Source organism: Belonocnema kinseyi, chromosome 6 (assembly GCF_010883055.1).
Source record: "Belonocnema kinseyi isolate 2016_QV_RU_SX_M_011 chromosome 6, B_treatae_v1, whole genome shotgun sequence".
In the NCBI taxonomy this organism is placed as follows: Eukaryota; Metazoa; Arthropoda; class Insecta; order Hymenoptera; family Cynipidae; genus Belonocnema; species Belonocnema kinseyi.
Window position 1 is genome coordinate 35,634,761 of NC_046662.1, and position 23,967 is coordinate 35,658,727.

At 24.7% G+C, this 23,967-nt stretch overlaps 1 protein-coding gene across 7 annotated transcripts in view; it reads left to right on the forward strand.

Moving 5' to 3' along the window:
* LOC117174290 (catenin delta-2) overlaps window positions 1-23,967 on the forward strand; it is a 122,607-nt gene that overhangs the window by 76,127 nt on the left and 22,513 nt on the right. For all 7 annotated transcript variants that reach the window (XM_033363251.1, XM_033363250.1, XM_033363247.1 and 4 more), the window contains 4 exons: window positions 5,512-5,899; window positions 16,150-16,463; window positions 20,545-20,848; window positions 22,607-22,745. In XM_033363251.1, coding sequence (XP_033219142.1) covers window positions 5,512-5,899; window positions 16,150-16,463; window positions 20,545-20,848; window positions 22,607-22,745 — 1,145 coding nt within the window. The remainder of the gene's footprint in view (window positions 1-5,511; window positions 5,900-16,149; window positions 16,464-20,544; window positions 20,849-22,606; window positions 22,746-23,967) is intronic.

The window sequence follows — 23,967 nt, forward strand, 5'->3', positions numbered from 1 at the left end:
TAATAATATAATTTATTATTTTTAATATTTCATTAAATTATTTTGTTTTTTAAACGGAAAATTGAATCATTATTCCAGTTGAATATTCCATTATTTTAGATAAAAATACAACTGTATAATTGCATATTCATTTTTTGTGGAAAAATGATGTTTTTCAGTTAAAAATTCATATTTTTTGGCGGAACTTAATCTTCTTGGTTGAAAATTCATCTTTTTGGTCAAAAATTTAATTACTCTAGTTAAAGGTTCATCATTTTAGTTGCAAATTCATCATTCTGGTTTAAAATTCATCACTTTTTCTTTTTTGGAAGTTAGTTGTTTTTGTGGAAAGTAATTTTTTAAACTGAAAATTTAACTTATTCCAATTGAATATTTTATAGTTTTAGTTGAAAATTCTTTTGGTTTGGTTGGACATTAATGTTTTGAATTTAAAATTTAATTATTTTATTTTTGATTGACAATTCCTTTTTATTAGTAAAAATGAATTTTTGGTTTTTGAAAATTCAAGTATTTCAGTTGCAGATTAATTGTTTTAGTTGAAAACTCATCACGGGATTAAAGAGGATTAAAATAATTATAATCTTTTTCTCGTTTTTTTATTAAATGCAAAGTTAATTAATAAAATCCAACTGATTTTGTTAAAAAGTTATCTTTTATGTAAGAAGTAATTTTTTTTGTTAAAAATTCATCTTTATTGATTGAAAATGATCTTTTTTATTAAAAGTTTAACTCTCTTCTAAAAAAATGCGTCTTTTTGGATTGAAAATTCAACTATTTGATTAAAAATGTAAATATTTTGTTCAAAAATATATTGTTTGGAAAATCTACCTTTTCAGGTTGATAATTCAACTGTCTTCTAAAAACTTCGTCTTCATGTTTTAAAATTCAACTATTTGGTTAAAAATTTAACTATTTTGTTGAAACTTATATTTTTTAATGAAAAGTCACCCTTTAGATTTTAAACAAAATTGTGAAAACCTTTATTTTTTTCCGACGATAAAAGTGACATGCCAGCAGATGTCTTATTGTGGCAAAAAGTTAGAATTGGTTTATTTATGTTTTTACTTTTATTACTTATGAATTTGAACGCGTTAATGATTTAATTTGTATAACTGTTGATTGCATTATTTTAAATTGTACAGTATAGATTTTATGCCTTCACGATGATTCATTATGATAAAAAGAGATATTTCGGGTTTCACTCGTGTAAAAAAACTACGAATTGTTTGCCGACGTTTCATGAACATTGCAGTTCACATTCAATTAAATGCCTTAATAGTTAGAAAAGTTTACATTAAAAACGTTGCAAATCTAACTGTAAATATTTTTTTGTTTTCAGTATTTTTAATCTTTAGTATTTTAATCTCCCAAATGGTATGTTTTAAGACTCTATTATTTTCGTTCAAATTAAAAGTTTTAATTTCTTAGCAATTTTAATTTTAAAATATTGGAAATCGAATGAGTATAAAGAATTATACAATTTTAAATTTAATGTAATTAAGTTTTTGTGTCAGAAAGGTAAACATATATTACCTTTTCTGATCGACAAAATATTTTAAATCACGTTTGTATCGTTAGAAACTTGAATTCGAGACATGTACTTCTCTTTTCCGTGTCACAGGAACTGAACATTTTTTATGACACTTCCGCTCGTAGAATAAATATGTTATTGTATTTTTTACGAGAGTCTGTTCTAAGAATATATGTGAATTCCATTTAGAATTTTCTTATTTGTGAATATAAGAACCTGCAAAACCTTTTAATTTTAGATTTAGAATTTCAAGCGGATTATTTTCTTGTAAATTTATACGAAATTAAACTTCAAATATACTAACTTTGAAAAAAAAGGAAAAGAAATGAAGAAGGAATGCAACCATAATTTTGTTTAAAGGCTTGTAAGAAGTAAAATAAATTTAAATATTGTTTTATAAGGTCGTACATTAATTACGTTATTTAAAAACGTAACTGTCTTGTTAAAAATTAATTTTTTGTTGAAAATTCTACTAAATTGTAGAAAATTCGTATTTTTAGCCCGAAAATTGAACAATCTGGTAGAAAATTCAACTATTCGGTCGAAAAACTAATTTCTTTGGTTAAACATTTTAATATTTTGTCGACAATTCTTTTCGGTCTTGATTTCAAATAAATTTGGTTGATAAAAATCAAACTATTTTATTTTTGATTGAAAATGTATCATTTTTACTAAAAGATTTATGTATTTTTTTAAAAATTCGCCGTTTTTGGTAGAAAATTTACCCTCTTGGTTGAAAATGTAACTATCTGGTTGAAAATTGATGTATTTTGTTGAAAATTCATCTTTTTTGGTAGATAATCAATTTTTGTTTGTTAAAAATACGACTGTTTGGTGAAAAATTAATCTGTTTTAGTTGAAGATTTAAGTCTTTTTGTTGTTTTTGATTCTAAATTAAAATATTTTTCAGTTAAAATATCAAATTACATTTTTCATTGAAAGTTCATTTTTTTATGTTAAAATCTAATTTTTTAAACAGAACATTGTATTATTTATTTCAAAATTTAACTGTTTAATTACATATTAAGTTTTTTCTTGAAGATTAAGATTTTTCTGTTCAAATTTCACCTGGTTTGGAAGATTTACCTATTTCATTTTTTGTTCAAAGGTGATTTTTTCAAGTTTAAAAGTTCGACTATTTGTTGGAAAATTTATGTCATTTGTCGAAAATCCGTCTTTTCTTGTAGAAAAATCTTCGATGGTTAAAATGTTATCTATTGTTGAAAAGTCATCATTTTTATTTTAAAAAGTGATCTCTTTTATTAGAAATTTAAACTTTTTTATATTAAAATTTAAACTTTTCGGTTGCAAATTCTTTTCGGTTAAGAATTCAACTATTTTGTTAGAAGTTCGTCATTATTGTTTTATTTCATCTGTTTTTGTTTTAAAATGAAAATATTTTCTTTGTTAAGGTAATAAATATTACATTTTTATTAAGAATTCAACTGTTCTGGGGAAATTTAATTATTTCATTTTTGTTAAAAAGTTGATATTTTTCAAGTTTACAAATTTGATTTTTTGTTTGAAAATTCAACTTATTGTAGAAAACTCGTCTTTTTGGCTCCAAGGAATTCAGTATTTTGGATTAACATTTTTTTATGGATTGAAAAATCTTTGAGGGTTTAAATTTCAACAATTGTTGAGAAATCGTCATTTTGATTTTGAAATTCATGTTTTTTGTTAGAAATTTATTATTTTTTTTGTTTTGTTAAAAATGAAACTTTTTGATTGAAAATTTGGTTGAAGATTTCACTAAAAACCTTCCCTTTATCAAAACTTTTAGATGTTCTTTTTGGATGAACCTTAAAGCTTAAAAAAAAGAAAGAGAAAAATAAAACAAGTTTTTAACAAAATAGTTTAATCTTGAATCTTGAACAATTATGTAAAACTTCCAACAAGAACAAAATGAATCGTCAAAGAAAAAGATTAATTGTCAACAAACAATATTAATTTTCTAACAAAAAAGACTAGTTTTAATAAAAATACATAGATTTTCTACCAAATAGTTAATCAGTCAACTTATAAAAAATCAATTTCTAACGAAAATTGAATAGTTAAAAATTGAGATAAAAAATGTATTTTCTGCCAAAAAAAAAACATTAAATTTCAATCAAAAAAGGTATTAAAGTTCTGCCAAAAAGATGAATTTTGAATAAAATACATCATTTTTTAACCAAATTGTTCAATCATCTGCAAAACAGTTACATTTTTAACCAGGAAATATGATTTTTCAGCAAAAAGGTAAATTTTCTACCAAATAATTGAATTTTCAACCAAAAATATAAATTTTGAACAAAAAATATGTATTTCCAACTAAAAAATTAATTGACAACCACATAGTTTAACTTCATAAGAAATTGTTCAATTTTAAAGATAAAAAGAATAATTTAGTACAAACAGTTAAATTGTGAACCTAAAAATATGAAGTTCCTACTAAATGGTTGAAACTTGAATCAATCAAAATGCATTTTTCTAAAAGTAGTTTAACTTTAAACCAAGTAGTGGACAATGAATGGACAGTGAATATATTTTTTGACCGGGAATTTGACAAATTTTTAGAAAAAAAAGTCTGTCTAAGTTTGATTTCAACAGTTTTTTAAATCATCAAGTTGAAGTTTTCTTTTTTTCAATTATGGTATCCTTTCGTTTACAATGCATAATTCAACAATATTTCACTTAAAAATTTTCCATTTTAGATTTTAAGTTTCGAGCGTACATTTTTCATTTAAAGAATTTAAAAATTCAGTTTTAAAGACTTAAAAAATTTAAAATTAGTATCATTTGACATCGACAATTTTGGATAGAACCCTTTTGAGTTGATGAAAGAAATATTAATTATAATGATTTTCAAAATTAAACTATACATATAAGATTAACAAGTGAATAATAATTGATTTTACAAGACAATTCGGAATCAATTAGAAATTTAAGAATTTCCAGATTGTTACGTTAAAAATTGAACTCCTCCAAGTGGACAATGAAAAGTAGTAGTTAAACAAATGCAAACATTGAGTTTAAAGTTTATAAACGATTTTCAATTTTAAAATATATTCATAATTAAAGGCTTTTATTAAATTTAAAGTATTCTTTTAGCCTAAAATGTGAAAATTTGAAAGTTTTTAATTTGAAAAATTTAGATTGCCTGATATTTAAAAATATTTTATTGTTCATGTAAAATCATTAATTGTAAATCAAATATTCAGAACTGAATAAAAAATTAAACTTTGAATGTTACAATTTTCATTTTTTCATTTGAAAAAATTTAATTTGCAAGTAAAATTGTTGAACAATAAAACAAAACATTTTCTTAAGATTCCTAGGATAGTTTAAAATAACTTTTAATTTTCAGAGTATATTTAAAGATATTTAAAAAGATTTTCAAGAATGTCAAAAATGAATCTGTAATATTTTAAGGAAATATTTTTTATTTTGCAGGTTTAAAAAAAATTTAGGAAGAATTTAAATGTTTTTAGCTTTATTTTGAATTTTTACTTTGCATTGACCGTAAACAATGTTTGCGAACCGGGAAATGACGAATTATTTTAATTGATTAAAACGGCCATCTTGTTTCAGGATTCAACCCATAAGATAATTTTGTAACAAACATTAATCTTACAAAAATGATTTGTTACATTTTCAACCAAGGAGATGAATTTTTAATCGAAAAAATTAGATTTTCAAACAAATATAGTAGAATTTGTAACATATCGAACAAAATTAATTTAGTTTGCATTTAAGTGAGAAAAAAAACGAGAAAAGGGGGAAGTGTCTTGAAAACAGGGAAAAGGAAGAATTCTTTTAAAAAAGGGGGGGGGGGGAAGAGGAGAATAGGGAAATCATATTTCTCAAATTGGCAACGTAACTGATGCACGGGCTCTAATTTGCTGAAAATTAAAAACTTGCTTGGATTTTTGAAAAATCTTGAGCCGAAAATGATCGTACTAAATAAAAGTGAAACATATTTGTGACTTTTGTTACAGGATTTGAAGCGGTCGATTATTGATGATGGAGTAACGATGGTGGTGAATAATATCATTATTCCTCACAGTGGATGGGATCCAAGTTCTTCCAGTGGCGAAACTTGTTGGTCAACCGTGTTTAGAAATGCGTCTGGCGTTCTCAGAAATGTTTCGAGTGCTGGAGAATACGCGAGGAAAAAATTGCGTGAATGCGAAGGACTTGTCGATGCACTTTTGTACGTTGTTCGATCTGCAATCGAGAAGTCAAACATCGGCAACAAAATCGTCGAAAACTGTGTCTGCATTCTGAGGAATTTGAGTTACCGATGCCAGGAGGTGGAGGATCCAAACTACGACAAACATCCGATTCAACCGACAGTTCAAAACAGGGTAGCGGCACCAACTAAAGGTGAGTTTTATTTTTTTAATTTTATTTATGCAGTTTGATTTTCGCAATGCCACTTATACAGGGATCACAGATCGCGCCACCTTCTTACCTATTAATTCACAGGGTGGCCGCTGGACCGGGAAACCGGGAAAATCGGCAATTTTATGAGACCTGGATAAACCGGAAAATTACCGTGAATTTATTTTTTGACCGTGAGTTTAAAAAATTTTTAGAAAAAAAATCCGTCCAACTTAGATTTCAACAGTTTTTTTTAATTAGTTAAATTTTGATTTTTTTTTTCAATTATCATATCATTAAGTTTAAAATGCGTATTTGAATTGAAAGAATTTCAAAATGCAATGACTTAAACGTTTAAAAATTAGAAACGTTTAAAATCGAAGATTTTTGATAACAAACATTTTTAGTTGATCGACTGTGAATATGAATTAATTAATGATTATAAATTTGAATTGCACTTTGAAATTTGACAAATAAATAATAATTGATTGTACAAAACGATTCGGCATCAATTCATAGTTTTAGAATTTCTAGATTTTGACGTTAAAAATTAAACTGTTTCAATTGGAAAGTCTTAAGCAAATGTAAACGCCCTTTTGAAACTTTCTAAACTATTTTTCATTTTTAAAAAACTTTAAAATAATATATTTATAATTAAAAGCTTTTATTAAATTTCATTCTAAACTATTCCATTCCTAAACCACGTAATTTTAAAATTTTCAATTTAAAAAAAGAACGATTGCTTAATTTTTAGAAATATCTGATTGTACATTTAAAATCAGTAATTATAAATAAAATACTCAAAACGGAACAAAAAAATTAAATTTTGAAAATTACAATGTTAATTGTTATGTTTCAAAAAAATTGAATTTGTAAGTCAAGGTCTTAAATTTTGATGTATAAATAACAATTGAACACCTATTAATCTTGGAAAAAATCGAGTAAGTTGAAGAAATATTTAGAAGTTTGAAAAAAATTCAAAATTAATTAAAAATTTGAAATGATTTCAAATAATTTAAACGAAGTGTCTACGTGCACTGATAAAGCCCGCCTATTATTACCAAAATTTCGGTGCACATATTCCACGGCCTAATTTGAAACCAAATATAGATTTTGGCAGATTTCGAGCATGAAATTTATAAGCTTTTTAATAATAACTTTTTTTAAGATTGCTAGGAAAATTGAAAATGATTTTTTTTTAATTATTTGAAATTCGAATAATTTTAAAAGATATTTAGAAGTTGTGAAAAACTTTTAATAATATTTTCGAGTTTGAGAAAATTCGAAACAACATGTAGATGTTTCAAGATCTTGAAATAGAATTTCGAAGCATTTTAAGGATTTTTCAACTATTTAAAATTAAAATAATTTAATATAACATAATTCACAGAATAATAACCGGGAATTTCAAATTTTAACTAAATCCGAGCTAGCGCTGCAAATTTTCAAAAAGGAACAAAATTCTGAATTGGAACAGGAGATTTTTCCAAAGAATTATAATTCTGAGCTGAAGTAGAAAATTTTCAAATTTTAACCAATTCTGAATTGAAACTGGTATTTATCCGAAAGAATTATAATTCTTCTTGGAAGACGGAATGTTAAAATTTAAATAAATTCCGAGCTGAAACAGGGATTTTTTATTAAAATGAATTCTAATTTTAAGTTGAAACGGGATATTTTCGAGAAAAATTAAAATTATAAATTGGAACAGGGATTTTTACAAAAATTCGAATTCTTTTTCGAAAAGTATTAAAATTCCAGATTTGAAGCAGGAATTTTCAATTTTTAACAAATTCTGAGTTGAAACTAGAATTCATCCAGGAGAATAGCAATTCTCAAGGGAAAATTGTATTTTTCAAAAAAAATTATTGTTTTGTGTTAAAACGAGGTATTTTCGAAAAAAATTAAATTATGAATTGGAAAAGGGAATTTTTCCAAAAAGTTCTAATTCTTGAAATTAGTTGAAATGGAAAACTTCCGAAAAGAATTAAAATTCTGAATTTAAACAGGAAATTTTTCGAAAAGAATTAAAATTTCGGCTTTAAATAGGGAATTTTCAAATTTTGACAATTGATAAAAGTTCAAAATGTTTAATTTCGCAGTTTAACTGCATTTATTTAAAAATTCTGCAGTTGAAAAGTGTTAGCAGCTTACATATTATACGTGCAAATTGTTGAGCATTTTGATACAACATTTTTGAATGAAACAAATTTTAAACTTCATTTTTCGAAATTTAAAATTCAAGAGTTTCACTTTGAGTGCTTTCATTTGCAGTTCAGTTCTTATTACTTCGAATGGAACAATTAGATTTAGTGTTCGATTTTTAAAATTTCATTGACCGTGAAAAATGTTTGCGAACCGAAAAAAACCAGGAAATGACTGGGAACTTTTTTCTTTGACAAAAACGGCCACACTGAATTCAGCATTTTGACCTAGTTTCGCCCTTTTATCCCTTTTTTCAAAGAAGTTTTTTTTCATTATTCTATAAGATTCCTAAACAGAAATTCAAGAGATTAGAAAAGAAGATGCCTTAAAAGGAGATTTTTTACGAAAATGGGACAATAAATTCTTCTGAGGTAGTTGTCTTGTCAAGAGACATATCTGAACAAAATAATTTTTCTATGATTACGTATGTCATTTCAAATAAAAAAGATGATTTTTTAATGAAAAATGTTAAAATTCACAAAAAACATTATTTTCAACCATGTTTTTTGGAGTTGAATTTTTGATGACCGCCGCTTCTTATCAATTTTTGAAAAATGATTGAATTTTAACAAGTGACGGCTTTTTTCCGGGAAAACATCTACAACTCTACTGTTTCCAATTTTGAAAGTAAATTTTTCTATGGCTGAAATCGTTGGAACAATTTTTGTTAAGAAAACATTTTTTAAATAAATAATTACGTTTTAATATTATTCAGTTACTTTTTAAATTGGATAGAAATGCAATTATTTTTCAAAAAACATGGTTAAAATCAATGATTTTTGGAGAATTTTAACATTTTTCATGCAAAAAATAAGTTTTTTTATTTAAATCACACTAGTTATAATATTTTGATTCTTAAAATCATAAAAAAACTATTTTTTCAGATATTTGACTTTTGGCACAACAATGACTTTAAATGAAATTAATTTAGTTACTAATGTTAAATTAAAATTAAAACGCTTCAAATTCCTCATATTTCAAGTAAAAATGTTGAATTTTTAACTGAAGAGATCAATTTTCAACTAAAATTATGAATCGTAAAAAAATATATACTTTTAACAAAAAAGTAAGTTTAAAAAAAAAAGTAAAATGTAATAACTGTTTTATAAACCAAAAAAGATGTTAATTTCAAATAAAAAACATGTTCAATGTATTAACAAAAGAAAAGTTTTCAACAAAATAGTTGATCTAATTAAATTTGTATCCAAATGAATTTTCATCCCGAAAATATGTATTTTCACCAAAAAACTTCTTTCTCACCTAAATAGTTGAATTTCTTGATAAAATATTTTTATACCAAAAAAAAAAGAATTTTTAATAACATTTTTGAATTTTAAACAAAATAATTTAGTTTTCAACGAAAAACATAAATTCGCCACCAAATAGAAGCATTTAAACAAATATTGAAATGAACTTAATAGATTTTTTAATAAATTCCTTAAAACAAATGTTTTAATCAAGAAAGAAAAAAATTTGAACCAAAGTTCTAAATTTTGGGAAGAAAAGAATGCATTTTTTACAAAACAGTTACAAATACTTTCCAAAAAGATTGATTTTTAACAAAAAAGTTTTTTTTCAGCTAAATTGTTGAATTTTCTGCCAAAACAGTTTGTTTTTTAAACCAATAAGAAGGTTTAATAACTTTTTTGAATGTTGAACCAAATAATAAAATTTTCAACGATTGAAATATATTTAATAGGTGTTTTAATAGATTTCTTAAAAAATATGAAATTTCTACCAAAGAGATGAATTGTCAAAAAGAGTTGGATTTTTAACTAAGAAAGATTTTTCAGTTAAGAAAGAAAAAAAATCAACCAAACTGTTGTGTTTTCAGACTAAACAGCATAGTTTTCTACAAGACAGTTTAATTTTCAACCTAAAAATATAAATTTTCAACAAAAATGTTAACTTTCAACCAAAAAAGATGAATTTCACAAAATTTTTTTATTTTCAACCAAATAACTAAATTTTTAACGAAATAATAGAATTTTTAACAAAAAAAGGCAAATTCTTAACAAAACAGTAGCATTTTTACCCGAAAAAGTGTGAAAGTTGTACAGAGATTAATTTTCAAACCAGAAAAAAAACATGTTGTGACCAAAAGAGTTGTGTTTTTAACTAAAAAACAGTTAAATTTTCAACAAAAAATTTAATATTTTTAACCAAAAGTTTAATTTTTAACCAAATAGTCTAATTTTAATCCAAAAAGGATGACCTTTTAACAAAATTGTGGAATTTTTAACAAAAAAGAATTAAGGAATTAACTTTCCACCAAAAATATTTAGATTTTATTTTTGGGTTCTATTAAGAATTGAGTTCACATTCAAGTGGATAAGAAATAGGAATTTTGCTTGCTTTTTAATAATTTAAAAATATTTAACAAAGCACGTAAAACGATGTATCAGAGAAAGAAATGTTAGATGTGATTGTAGAAACAACATTTTGAAATCGAAAATACTATGCAAAAAAGTGACGTATAACTACCCTCTAATAATGTATAATTAATTTTTAGTTGATTGTCATATTACTTATTTTTCGTGAATAATAATTTTTTGAATTACTGTTTTTAACACTACAATCTGTGTTTTAGCTGAAATTAAAAAATGTTTTAAATATTTTCGAACTTTCAAGTGATAAAGATACATTAGAAACAATTTTAAACGCCTAAGGAAACAAAAATAGAAAAAGTAGGTTTTCAAATAGTCATTTTTCGCGTGTTTTTCAAAGTATTTTGTTCAAGTTTATTTAGAAAAATATTTTTAACAATTCAGGATTCTGTTCTGAAAATAATATGTACACTAGAAAGCAATTTACGAGAATAAAGAATCCAAATTTGCCCACTGATAAAAATAGTTTTCAAAAACTCGAACCCGAGAATTTTTCAGTTCTATTTTTTTTCATCAGTAGAAAGTGCTAAAGTGTTCAAAATATTTTCTAAAGCTAGCCAATACAAGTATAATAAAAGAAATCCACTTTCCATTCCCTTTTGTCGGAAAAATTCCCTTTTTTTCCTGAAATTGAATCACGGAACCGCTGTGATCCCTGCTTATAAGAAAAGTTGCTTTCGCTTCTGATGGTGCGGATTCTGATAAATTCTTAAACAAGGTACTTCTGTTTTATTTTTTTAATAATTTGAATATTTATTTTCAATATGACAATTATTAAAAAAAATTAATTTGTTATTATTATTCAATATTCATTTTAAAATTATTGTTCATAAAGGTGAAGCAAAACTGTGATGTGTTGTTTACGGAAGCTAGTACCGATGGAAGTTATTTTATTTATATTTATAGCGGGTAAATTCTAGTACTGTCTAGAAGTGCCCGTTTTATTATATTAAAATGATTTGTATAAGACTAGATAAAGTTTTTATTTTTATTCTTTTTACTGCATTTTGTGTTGGATCAAATCTTGCTATTTCGAAAAAATTTTGTGGGATGATTGTCAGTTATTTTCATTTGCAATTGCCACCTTAAGCTTGAAAAAAATAGTGTCTCTCAGCGATACGAATTAAAGTCTTTTTCAATCTTTTTAGCGTACAGTTTGTGTCAAGGTAAGACAGTTCTGTAATTGTAGTGATTTTGTGTTCATTTTTGCAATAGCATGGTTCTTTTGACCGATCCATGTTCCTCTTTATTTTGCCGGAGTCGTTTTCAGAATAATGTGCAATGAATCGTAAAAAAAAAGATGAAAAATATCATAGAATAATCAAAATAGTAGTTGTGGAAACGTACTTCGAAAGTGGCACTTTCAAAAGTATGTAAAGACAATTTTCTAATTTTATAGCTGATTTGAATGGTTTCGATTTTTATATTTTTTATTTCTTTTGCTTCATTTCTTGTAGGATTGCTATCTTTAATAGTTTATTTAATTAAAAGATGGTGACAATTTTTTTCAAGATGCTGATAAAATACAAAAAGCATTCTTTTCATTTTCTATAACAATGGATTTTATTAAGTCAGAAGTATTGTCAGTGTATTTTTTATACCTAGAAAAACTTGGAAATGTCAAGGAATTTTTTCGAGAGCGTTCTCAATTTTTTTAAATTCCAGAATCCAGACGTTCAATTAAATAACAACGAATTTTCATTTCTAATAAAAGCTTTATATTATTGATTTAACTATTTTGTTCAAAATTCGTTTTTATTGTAGTTTGAAATGAATTTTTTAAATGAGAATTTAACTGCGCCAATTGAATATTCCATTTTTTTTTGTTGAAAATTCATCTTTTTGTTTAAACATTAATTTTTTTTGCTAAAAAATTAACTAATCAGTTTTTGCTTCGCAAAATGTTGTTTTGAATTCACATTTTTTGATGAAACTTTATTTATTCTAAAATCTAATTAAAGATTCATAATTTTAGTTGGAAATTTATTATTTGTTGTTGTTTAAAATTCAACTATTCGAGTTGAAGATTCATCATTTTAGTTGAAAATACATAATTTTGTTTGAAAATGTAACTAATATTTTGAAAATGAGTTTGTTTTTATAGGTTGAAAATTAATTTTGTTTTTTAACTAAAATTGTAACTATTCCAATTAAATCTTCCATTATTTCAGTTGAAAATTCATTACCTTGTTTGAACATTAATTTTTTGTATTAAAAATTATCTTTTTTAATTGAAAATTCATATTTTTTGGTAAAATATAATCTTCTTGTTTAAAAATTAATCTTTAATATTGAAACTGCAACTATTCTAGTTAAACCTATTGCAGGTGAACATTGATCGTTTTAGTGTAAAATTTATCAGTTTGGTTGACAATTAATTTTTTTAACTGAAAATTTAACTATTTGGATGAACATTTGTCGTTTTTAATGGAAATTAAACTATTTCGTTGAAAAGTCATATATTTTGTTGAAAAGTGGCATTATTTGAAAAAAATTAATCTTATTGTTTGAAAATTCATCTTTTTTAGGTTTAAAAATTAATTATTCCAGTTAAGATTCATCATTTTAGTAGAAAATTCACCACTTTGTTTGAAAATGTAACTATTTTTTTGAAAATCAGTTTTTTTTTTTAATGAAAATTTTTTCAACTGAAAATGTAATTGTTCCAATTAAATATTCCATCATTTTAGTTGATAAGTCATTTCTGTGGTTTATATTAATTTTTTAAATAAAAAATTTAACTTCAATTTTTGATCGAAAAAATATATTTTAGAATTGAAAATTCATTTTTTGTTGTTGAAAGTTCGGCTATTCAAGTTGAAAATTCATCAGTTTGGTTCAAAATTAATTATTTTACTGACAATTTAATTATTCCATTTTTTGTTAAATATTAATCGTCTTTAATTTAAACTTAAATTATTTGTTTGAAAATTTGTCTTGTTTAGTGAATAATTTAACTAATTCGTTGAAAAATCATGTATTATGTTGAAAATGGTATTTTTGGTGGAAAATGAATATTCTTATTCGAAAATTGATCTTTTTATTGAAAATTCAAGTGTTCCAGATAAATATTTAGCATTTTAGTTGAAAATACATCTTTTTGGAAGCAAAACTACTTGGTTAACAGTTAAATTCTTTCGTTAAAAAATCATCTTTTTGATAGAAAATTTGTAGGTTTTTTGTTGTAAAATTAATTGTTTTACCTGAAAATTTAAATATCCTATTTTTTGTTGAAAAATGGTCTTTTTTAGTTCAAAATTCAACTATTAAGTTGAAAATTGATCATTTATGATTAAATGTTATGAATTTAAAACGATTTCAATTGAATTTAATAATTATGTTTTAAGTATTATTTAATTAATCGATGGTGCTATTATATTTAAGCGTATCTTGTAATATAATTTGTTAAAGCTTTCTAAATTAAACATCCAGGATTTAAGTGGACACCCTATTTTAATTTACATGAAGTAAAAAGTTTTACTCAATTTTGAGTGCAATTTATCGATGGCTGTTATTAAATATGAAATTATGGGAGTGTTGTGATAAACTGGGACATATAATATTTTACGAATTCTAAAAAACAGCTCGTACGATTCTAACATAAGAAAAAGAGCTTAATATAATTTTTTAAAATCTCGTTTCATCTCATTTTTTTTATAAAATTAGGAGCATTGATTTATATAATTTTATATTATTTATATTATTATTTATTTATTTATACAATATATTATATTTATATTTCTTGAGCTTCTAGTCATAAGTGCTTAAATTATTCGTAACAGGTTCACATTATTATTATGAAATATTTTTGAAATTTATTCTCTCTAAAGAGAATACTAAAATTCGGAACAAAATTTATGTTGGTTTGTCGGAATAAGTGATAAGAAATAACTAGTTTCATTTAACTAGTTACTTTTTGTGATAGCGATAGTGGTAACGAAGTTACTTTTGTAAATAAGTAACGAATTCGTAACTAGTTACAGTTTTTTTAGTAAAAGTAACCATAAAAATCGTTATTTTTTATTTACTTTCGTAATGTTCTAGAGTCTATAGAAAAATTGTTAGAAAAAAATTTTCCAGGGCTGAATATTCATTTTTTTGGTTCAAAATTAGTTTTTTTAACTAAAAATTTAATTATTTTAGTTAAAGATTCTTTATTTCAGTTGAAAATTCATCTCTCTCTCTTTGAGAAGTCTTTTTTTTTTGGGTACGCTTTTTATTATTTGTATGCAAATTTAATTATTTTGGTAAAAAATCCAACAGTTTGGTTACAAAATTATTCTATTCAATTGATAATGCAAAAATTCAACTATTTTTAATAAACTTAGCTTTTTTGTAAAAGCTCATATTTGCGAATTAAAATTTTTACTTTTTTGTAGAAAATTCGCCTCTTTGGCTTGAAAATTGAAAGAATTTGGTTAAAAATATTTTCTTTCTTGACTGAAGAATTGTTCGTGGTGGAAAATTAAACTCTTGTTGAAAATTCGTGTTTGCGGTTGAGCATTTAACTATTTTGTTTTTGTTGTACTACTTTGTTAAAAATTTAATTTTCTGGTTGAAGATTTATTTTTTTCGTTGAAAACTGAACTATTTTGTTGAATTTTTTTTTTGTTAGATTCATTTTTTTACTGAAAATGTATCTGTTCCACTTCTGTAGTAGAAGACTCAACTACTTGGTTAACAAATCCAAATAATTAATTGAAAGATAAACTCCGCTGCTAGAAAAGTTAAACTCCCCTGGTAAAAGTTTCTTCCTTTGGTTGAGGATTTGTCATTTGAGTTGCAAATTCGTTTCTTTTTCACAACTGAAATTTTAATTAGGTATTTTATTATTGATTAAAAAATGAAATTTCAACTGTATGGTTTTAAAATTGATCTTTTTTTAGATGAAGACATAATTATTTGATTAAAAATTCATGTAATTTTATGAAAATTCATCTTTTTGATAGAAAATGAATCTTTTTATTTAGAAATTTCAAGACATCGTCAAAAGTTGCAAATTTATCTCTTTGGTTGAATATTGAACTATTTTGTTGAAACTCAACGTTTTCTAAAACTTTTTAGTTGGTCCTAAGAAGTTGTAAATCTTTCAGGGTAAATTTAAAGAAAAACTTTTAGAAAAAAATCATGAAATTCAGCATTTTCTACAACATTTCTTGTTTTATAAATATTTATTTGGCAATGACTAAACTACGATTTTAAATAAAACGTATAATGACTGTCCCTCGATAGATATGAAATAGTGTAAAAATTATTTTTTTATCCACAGAATGATAATCAACGGTTTGATATTCCGGGCTTTACTGTGTGGTTTTCTTAGTATGAATTTTTCATATATCTTTCGAAAATACAAAAGTAACTAAAAAAAGTAACGAAAGATACTTTTTTGTGTGCAAAATTAACTAAAAAAAAGTCTTATTTCGAATCGATAACGATAATGATTACTAGTTCCTTCTAAGAAATAACTTACTCGTCACTGGTCTTTTTAAAGATTTAAATTTTTAATTTAAATTAAATTTGTCTAAAGAAAGATGGAAGATGGATGTCATTGGCTTAGGACAATGCAAATGGGCTGACAATTTGCATTAAGTTTTAGGAACTTACAAGTAAAAGTTGTGAAAAGCTCCAACTCTCGAAACATCGTGTTTTCTTTTGCTTCAGGTGAGAACTTGGGTTGCTTCGGAGGGAGTAAAAAGAAGAAAGACGGCCAACCAGTTCAAAAAGAAACTACCACAGTGAGAACAACGACTCCACGAACTGAGCCTGTTAAGGGCATGGAATTACTTTGGCAGCCAGAAGTAGTGCAATCCTACTTGAGTCTTTTGCAATCTTGTTCGAATCCGGAAACCCTTGAAGCGGCAGCTGGAGCTTTACAAAATCTTGCAGCTTGCTACTGGCAGCCCAGCATTGAAATTCGCGCTGCCGTTCGAAAGGAAAAGGGACTTCCGATTCTTGTCGAACTTTTGCGAATGGAGGTTGGTTATCACAACAGTTTTTTATTTCATACATTTTTGTTAATTTTCCAGTGTTTTATTGACGAATATTGCAGTAATCATATAATGTCACCTTCATTTTCTTGAATTCTTTTGTGGTATTTTAGGGGTTTTAAAAAAATCCTAAAAATGTTAGGAACTGTACTTAAATTACGTAAAAATGCAATTTGTTGGTTTATGTAATTTTTGCCAATTTAAAAAAAAACATTCTCCTGAAAATGATCTTTTTTAGTCATAAGTTTTATTATTTGGTTGAAAATGCAACCATTTTTTTAAAAAGACATCCTTTTTGGTTACAATTTCTACTGTTTTGTTTATAATTCATATTTTGTTGCTGATAAATCCACTGAAATATTTTTTGGATGAAAAGTATTCTGAACATTGGTCTTTTTTAATTAAAAGTTCATCTTTTTAGTCAAAGTATTTCATCTTTTTTGAATAAAAATGTATCTGTTTTGTTGAAAATTTAACTATTTTCTAAAAAATGAACTTTTTGTTTAACATTCGTATTTTTGTGTTGAAAAATCAATTGGAAACTTTTTGGATGGTAATTCAACTCTTTTTTGGAAAATTTGTCTTTTTAATTTAATATTTCAACGGTTTTAGTAAAATTTTCCTTTTTTGGAAAAAATGCAACGGTTGGGTTGAAAATGTAACAATCTTGTTAAAAAGTCATACTTTTTGGTTTAAAATTGGACTATTTAGCAGAAAATTAACTTATTGTGTATAATTCTTATTTTCGTGTTGGAAAGTGAACTGGAATCTTCTTTGTATGAAAATCTAAATATTTTTTTGAAGTTTTTTTTATTGTGTCTGTTTTAGGAGAAATTTAATCTTTTTTGAGTAAAAATGCAACTTTTCAGTTGAAAATTCAACTCTTTTTTGAAAGTTTGTCTTTTTGATTTTAAAATTGACCTTCTTTAGCAGAAATTTATTCTTTATATTGGATAAAAATGCAATTGTTTGGTTGAAAATTAAACTTTTTTGTTGAAAAGTCATGCTTTTTGGTTAAAGATTCTACTTTTTTGTTGAAAATTTAACTATTTCGTAGAAAATTTACTTTTTGGTTAAAATTTATATTTTGGTGTTCAAAAATGAGCTGAAATCTTTTCTGGATGAAAGTTCAAGTTTAAAAAAATGTTCTAAATTTTTAATAAAAATTCCTATGTTTTAGTATAAGTTTCATCGTTCTTGGATAAAAATGCAACTACTTGGTAGGGAATTCAACTATTTTGTTAAAAATTCATCTTTCTTGTTAAAAAAATTCGCCTTTTTGAATTGAAAATCTAATTTTTTTCATAGTAACTTATTTTTTTGTTAAAAAATGCATATATTGATCTTGAAAAGTCAACTTGAATCTTTTTTGGATAAAAATTCAACTAATTCTTTTATTTTTTAATAAAAATTCATATGTTGTAAGAGAAATTTTATCTTTTTTGGTTAGAAATACAACTATTTGGTAGAGAATTCTGCTATTTTATTAAAGCCACCCTTTTTGGATTAAAAATTCGTCATTTTGGATTGAAAATTAAATTTTTTTCTCCGAAACTTACTTCTTGTTTAAACATTCTTATTTTGATCCTGAAAATTCAACTGAAATCTTTGTTAACCGAAAATTCAACTATTTTTTAAACTCTTTCTGATTTAAAAATTCATATTTTGATCCTGAAACGTCAACTGAAATCTTTTTTAACCGAAAATTCAACTATTTTTAAAAATCTTTTTGATTTAACAATTCATTTTTTTTTATTTTTGGTAGAAATTAATCTTCTGGGCTGGAAAGTAATCTTTTCGTTTGAAAATGTAACTATTCAAACAAAATGGTTTCGTTCTTGTTGCCAATCAAATTTTCTTTTTACCAGAAAATGCAACTATTCCTATTAAAATACATTTTCTATTAAATTCGTCTTCTTTGGGGAATATTAAGCTTCTTTATTGAAAATTCATCTTTTTGGTTAAAATTCAACCATTTTAGATCAAGATTCTTCCTTTCAGTTGGAAATCCATCTGTTTCTTCTAAAATTTAATTGTTTGGTGGAAAATTAATCTTTTTGAGTTTGACAGTGCAAATATTTCGTTGAAAATTCATATATTTTGTTAGAAAATCTGTCGAAAACTCATCTTTTTGGTTGAAAATTCAATTATTGCAGTTAAATATTCATCATTTTAGCTGAAAATTTATATTTTTCGTTGGAAATAAAACTACTTAGTTCAGAATGAGACTCTTTTTTCAAAAAGTTATCTTTTTGTTTAAAATACATCTTCTAGATGAAGATTCATAATTTAAGTTGGAAATTTATCAGTTTGGTTGAAAATCATTCTTTTTTAGTTGAAAATTCATTTTTTTTAATTCATATTTTTAAAAAAATCGTCTTTCTTGGTAGAAAATTAAACTTCCTGCTTGAAAATTAATCGTATTGTTTGAAAAATAATTTTTTTTGCTTAAATATTTAATTATTCCAATTAAATGTTTATGATTTTAGTTGAAAATTATCTTTTTAGTGTAATTAATTTTTTTTTAATTAATCTGTTTTGTTCTGATGGAAAAATAATTTTTTAAACTGAAAATGTAACTTCTATGTTGGATTGAAAACTGATATTTTTTAGTTCAAAATTCATCTATTTGTTTAAAAAATGATCTTTTTCTGTTGAAAATTCAACTGTTTAATGGAGAATTGATGTATTTTTTGTTGTTGGAAAAATCTTGTTTTTGGTAAAAAATTAATCTTTTCAGTTGAATATTCGACTGTTTGGTTAAAAATTCTTCTATAGCTTTTTCAAAATCCAAATTTCTACTTGAAAACTTAGGAATTTGAAGCGGTTAAAATTAATTTTTAATATAGTACTCACATTATTTTATTCAAATATGCACTGTATTTTAAGTATCAGTAGATAAAATAAAAATGTGTTTGAATATTTATTAAAATTCATGGACTTTAGTGACAAATTCAAGAAATGATTAATGATGCTTTAAGTATTATTTAATTAATCTATTGTGCTAAAATATTTATTAATATCTCTTAATATTGATTGAATTCCTAGAAACTAAACAAAAAAAAATCATTATAATAAACTTGCGAAAAATTATACATGGAAAAAATTTGATATACCTGGAAAAAAACCTGGAATTGTCAGGGACCTGGAAAAGTCATGGAATTTTTAAAACGTCTCTATTTCAAAGTCTTAATAATTCAGTATTTTATAGCGAATTCTATATTTGAAAACTTGAAAAAAAAACTTCAGGAAAAGGAAAATATCAGACAGAATGTAAGAATTAGATGAAAAGAAATGGAAGATTCAATGGGAAAAGCAAAAAGAACGGAAAGATGTTAAAGAATAAATTCCTGAACTGATTAAATTTTGTAAAATTTTAATATAGACAATTTTATTAGCTGTTGCGATCTAAAAATTTTAATTTAACTTTTTTTTTAAAGTTTAGAGTTTTTTTGGATTACTATTATTCTAAAATGTAATGCTAATCTGTGTATAAATAGTTCGACTAAAATTGTTCGTAAATTAAAAAAAACATAAAAATAACATGGTTATGAATACGAAATACTTTTTTCACTTTGTAAAAACTATTACTGAAAACTGTTTTCAAATAAATAAAAAATATAGATAAACCATTATCATTGCAATGTAATTTTGTACAATTCAATTTAATTGGTTGAATTGGAAAAAAAGATTAGACCTGAAGTTTTTTAAAAATTATATCTGGAAAGCAAAACGGTAATAATTCTTATAAATAAACTATAAATAAAAGAGGAATTTCGCAAAATTTTAAGTTCGAATTTCTAACTTTTAAGTTCGAAAATTAATTATAAAAAAATAATAATAAAATTTCAATAGAATAGTTCAATTTTTATCGACACATGAATGTAACAAATAAAATTTTTTTCAGCAAAAATGAAATTTCAGGTAAAACAATATTTGGTACCAAAAAAAAATCCTCGAAAAAAAAATAATAATAATGATTTGTAACCAAACTCTTGCAGCTACCTTGAAGAACTTATTCTCCTATTTTCGGGAAAAATAACCCTGTGAAATTGAATTTTTTTTGCAGGTTGACAGAGTAGTTTGCGCCGTGGCGACAGCGCTTCGAAATTTGGCAATAGATCAACGTAACAAAGAACTGATCGGAAAGTATGCAATGAGAGACTTAATTCAGAAATTGCCGTCGGGAAATAATCAGCACGACCAAGGAACGAGCGATGATACAATCGCCGCCGTTCTTGCAACTTTGAACGAAGTTATTAAGAAGAATGCTGAATTTTCGAGGTCCCTTCTCGACGCAGGTGGAGTTGAGAGGCTCATGAACGTCACCAGGCAGCGACAAAAATATACACCACGAGTTCTTAAATTTGCAGGTATGTTTTTTTTTTGTAAAATCTTAAATACTTGAACCGGGTGCGTTTTGTAATTTTTAAAAGTTATCGACTAGAAAGCAGGCCTTACAGACCGGTCCCTATATCCCCTATTTTGTATCAGGCATTTTGAAAAACTAGCAAAAATCAGGGACTTTCTGTAAGAATTAACTGTACAAAATAATTAAACCTGTTACATAGTCACTTTTCAGTAACTTTTTTTAATGAAAATTTCACATTATTCACTTTTCTTTCAATAAATTAACTCATGGGTTAATAGTGATTAATAGTGATTCAATTCAGGTCCATACCTATTTCTGAATTATTCTAAATTATTTTGAAATATTTCACGGTATTTTGAAAGATTCCGAGAAATTTCTAATAGATTTGCATAATTTCAAGGAATTCTGAAGATTTTAGGATATTTTAATAACTGATAAAATCTAAGGCATTTTCAAGAGCTTTTAATTTGAAATATTTTAGGGAATTCATAATTTATAAGTTATTTATTTAAAATTTGTCTAGACTTTTTTTTTAATGTTAGCTGATTGCAAATGAAATTTGTATTGAAACCTTTTACAATTCTTTAAAAGCTTTTTTCGAAATTAAAAAATATATATATTTAATTTCAAATGCTCTCAAGATTTAAAGTATCTTCGAATCTTTTCAAAACTTTTAAATATGTTTTGAAATAATTCAGTTTGTCCTAACAAATTTTAAATCCTGCAAAATTATTTTTTTTTGGTCCTCCATATTCTTTTTTGACATATTTCGAAATCTTCAAAACTTAATATCAATTCTTTAAAATAAAAGCTAAAGCATTCAGAAATGTTCATAAATTTTAATATCGTTATTAATAATTGTTTGTCAACAGTATCGTCCATAATTTCATTTTTCTCGTCTCTTTAGAAGTGGGATTTTTGAAAAAATATATCTTCAATACTTTTACAAAAACAACCGTTATTTTGTCATTTTTTAACATTTTCATTGGGTTCAACTCGTGTCGACATAAAGAGAATTTGCATTTAACATTCTCAAATGATTGCAGCAAATTCGAAAATCTATTTTTATTTCGAAAAATGAATTTTAAGGGAAAAATTGAAAAGGTTTCAAAATACTTTAAATGGTTTCCTAAAATTTTTAAAAAGAACGTAGAAGTAGTTTAAAAATTTTTTTTAAATAATTGCCAACTTCAAAAGATTCGAAATCGATTTGATTTAATTCGAACAAAAAGTTCAGAAGCTTTTTAAGATTTTTGAAAGGTTTCAAGAGAACACAAAAATTTTCTTAAGATTTCTGGGAAAATTTGTTATTGTTTTTTATTTTAAAAAGTAATTTTTTTGATCATATAGAATTAAAAGAAAAAAAGGAATAATACGAATCATTTTAAAATATATTAAAAAGGTTTTTTTTAGACGGTTCGGAAATACTAAAAATAATCTAGAATTTCAAAATATTTCAAAAAATTAAAAACAAAATTTGGATCTTTGAAGATTTCGAAACAAAATTTACTCAAAATTTTTACTCAAAAAAATTTACTCAAAATTTATTCTAGTTGTTATAAAAAATTATTGTAATAATGATTTGTTTTCAATCATATATTTAAAAAATATTATTTTGTATAAGTATATTTAGGTATAACAATACAAAAAAGTATAAACAGGAAAAATTAGGAATTTGATGGATGAAAATTAGAAGACACACTGTACGTTTAAAAAAAATCAATGTAACATGAACTTAAATCAATAAAATTGCTTGCAGGTCAAGTATTATTTACTATGTGGCAACATCAAGAACTGAGAGACGTGTACAAAAAGCACGGATGGAAGGAACAGGATTTCGTGACGAAAACAGTTGCAGCTCGAAATTCCGGCCCCAATTCGCCAAACAATGCAAACAGGTATTTTAATTATAAATAATACAATTTCAATTCCTATAAATTCTAAATGACCTAATCTTAATATATTTTTTTTCGTGCATTTTTTTTATTCTTTTTATTACTTCTAATTTTTGTTTATAAAACTCAGGCCTCGGACCCACTACACTGTTGACACTATTTTACTTTTTTTAAAAAAAAAAAGACATTAAAAACACTATTTTGTAAATCATTTTTCGCTAATGCTTCTATTTATTTCACTTTTTCTGGAAAAATATTCAACTTTTTCGCATGATTTTAATTTTGTACCAAATAGTTGAATTTTTATTCCAAAAATGTGAATTTTCTAAAAATCTGTTGAATTTTCAACCCGATAATATTATTTTTAAACAAAGAAGTTAATTTTTAACAAAATAGTTAATTGTTTAGTTATACAAAAAAAGGTTTTTTCTTAGGAATAAGTTCAACTTTGAATGAAGGAGTTGAATTCTAGACCCCAAAGATGTATTTTCAAGGAAAGGTGTAATAGTTTATATTTTAACAACAAAATAATTTAATTTAAATTAAAAACAGTTGGATTTAACAAAAAAGATAAATTTTTAACAAAATAGTTGAATACTCATCCAAAACAGATTAATTTTTAACGAAAGTAAATGTATTTTTAATAAAAAAAGATGAATTTTTAACCAAGAAAAATAATTTTCTATCGAAAAAGACGGATTTCCAACAAAGTACATCAATTTCCAACCAAATAGTTTAATTTTCAATCAAATTGTTGAATTTTTAACTAGAAAATATCAATTTTTAAGTTAAGGGCATGTGACACAGCTAAATACCTATATTACCGACCACAGTTTTTCAGTTCACTGAATATTTTTTTGAACCTAAGAACTTTTTTTGTAAATAAAATATCGAGCTGAAACTTTGGGAAATGTATTAGAGTACAATAAAGTACGTTTAGGTACTGCATTTTGGTAGGAACTTCACTGAAAATTATTTCATCCTTTTTCTGAACCTCAACATTTTTTGAACGTTCGAACTTTTTTTATACATAAAATATCGGTCTCAAACTTTGAGAAATGCAAGAGCCAAAAGAAAACCACGTTTAAGTACAAAGCTTAACAATAAAAGATGTAAAAAAAAAATATTTCAACAATCAATTCCAACGGCATCAGTCGGTAACGTTGTACACGAAAATACGAACCCTCTAGAGCCTCGTCTAGTGGCCGCCAGGTTTCGTATTTTC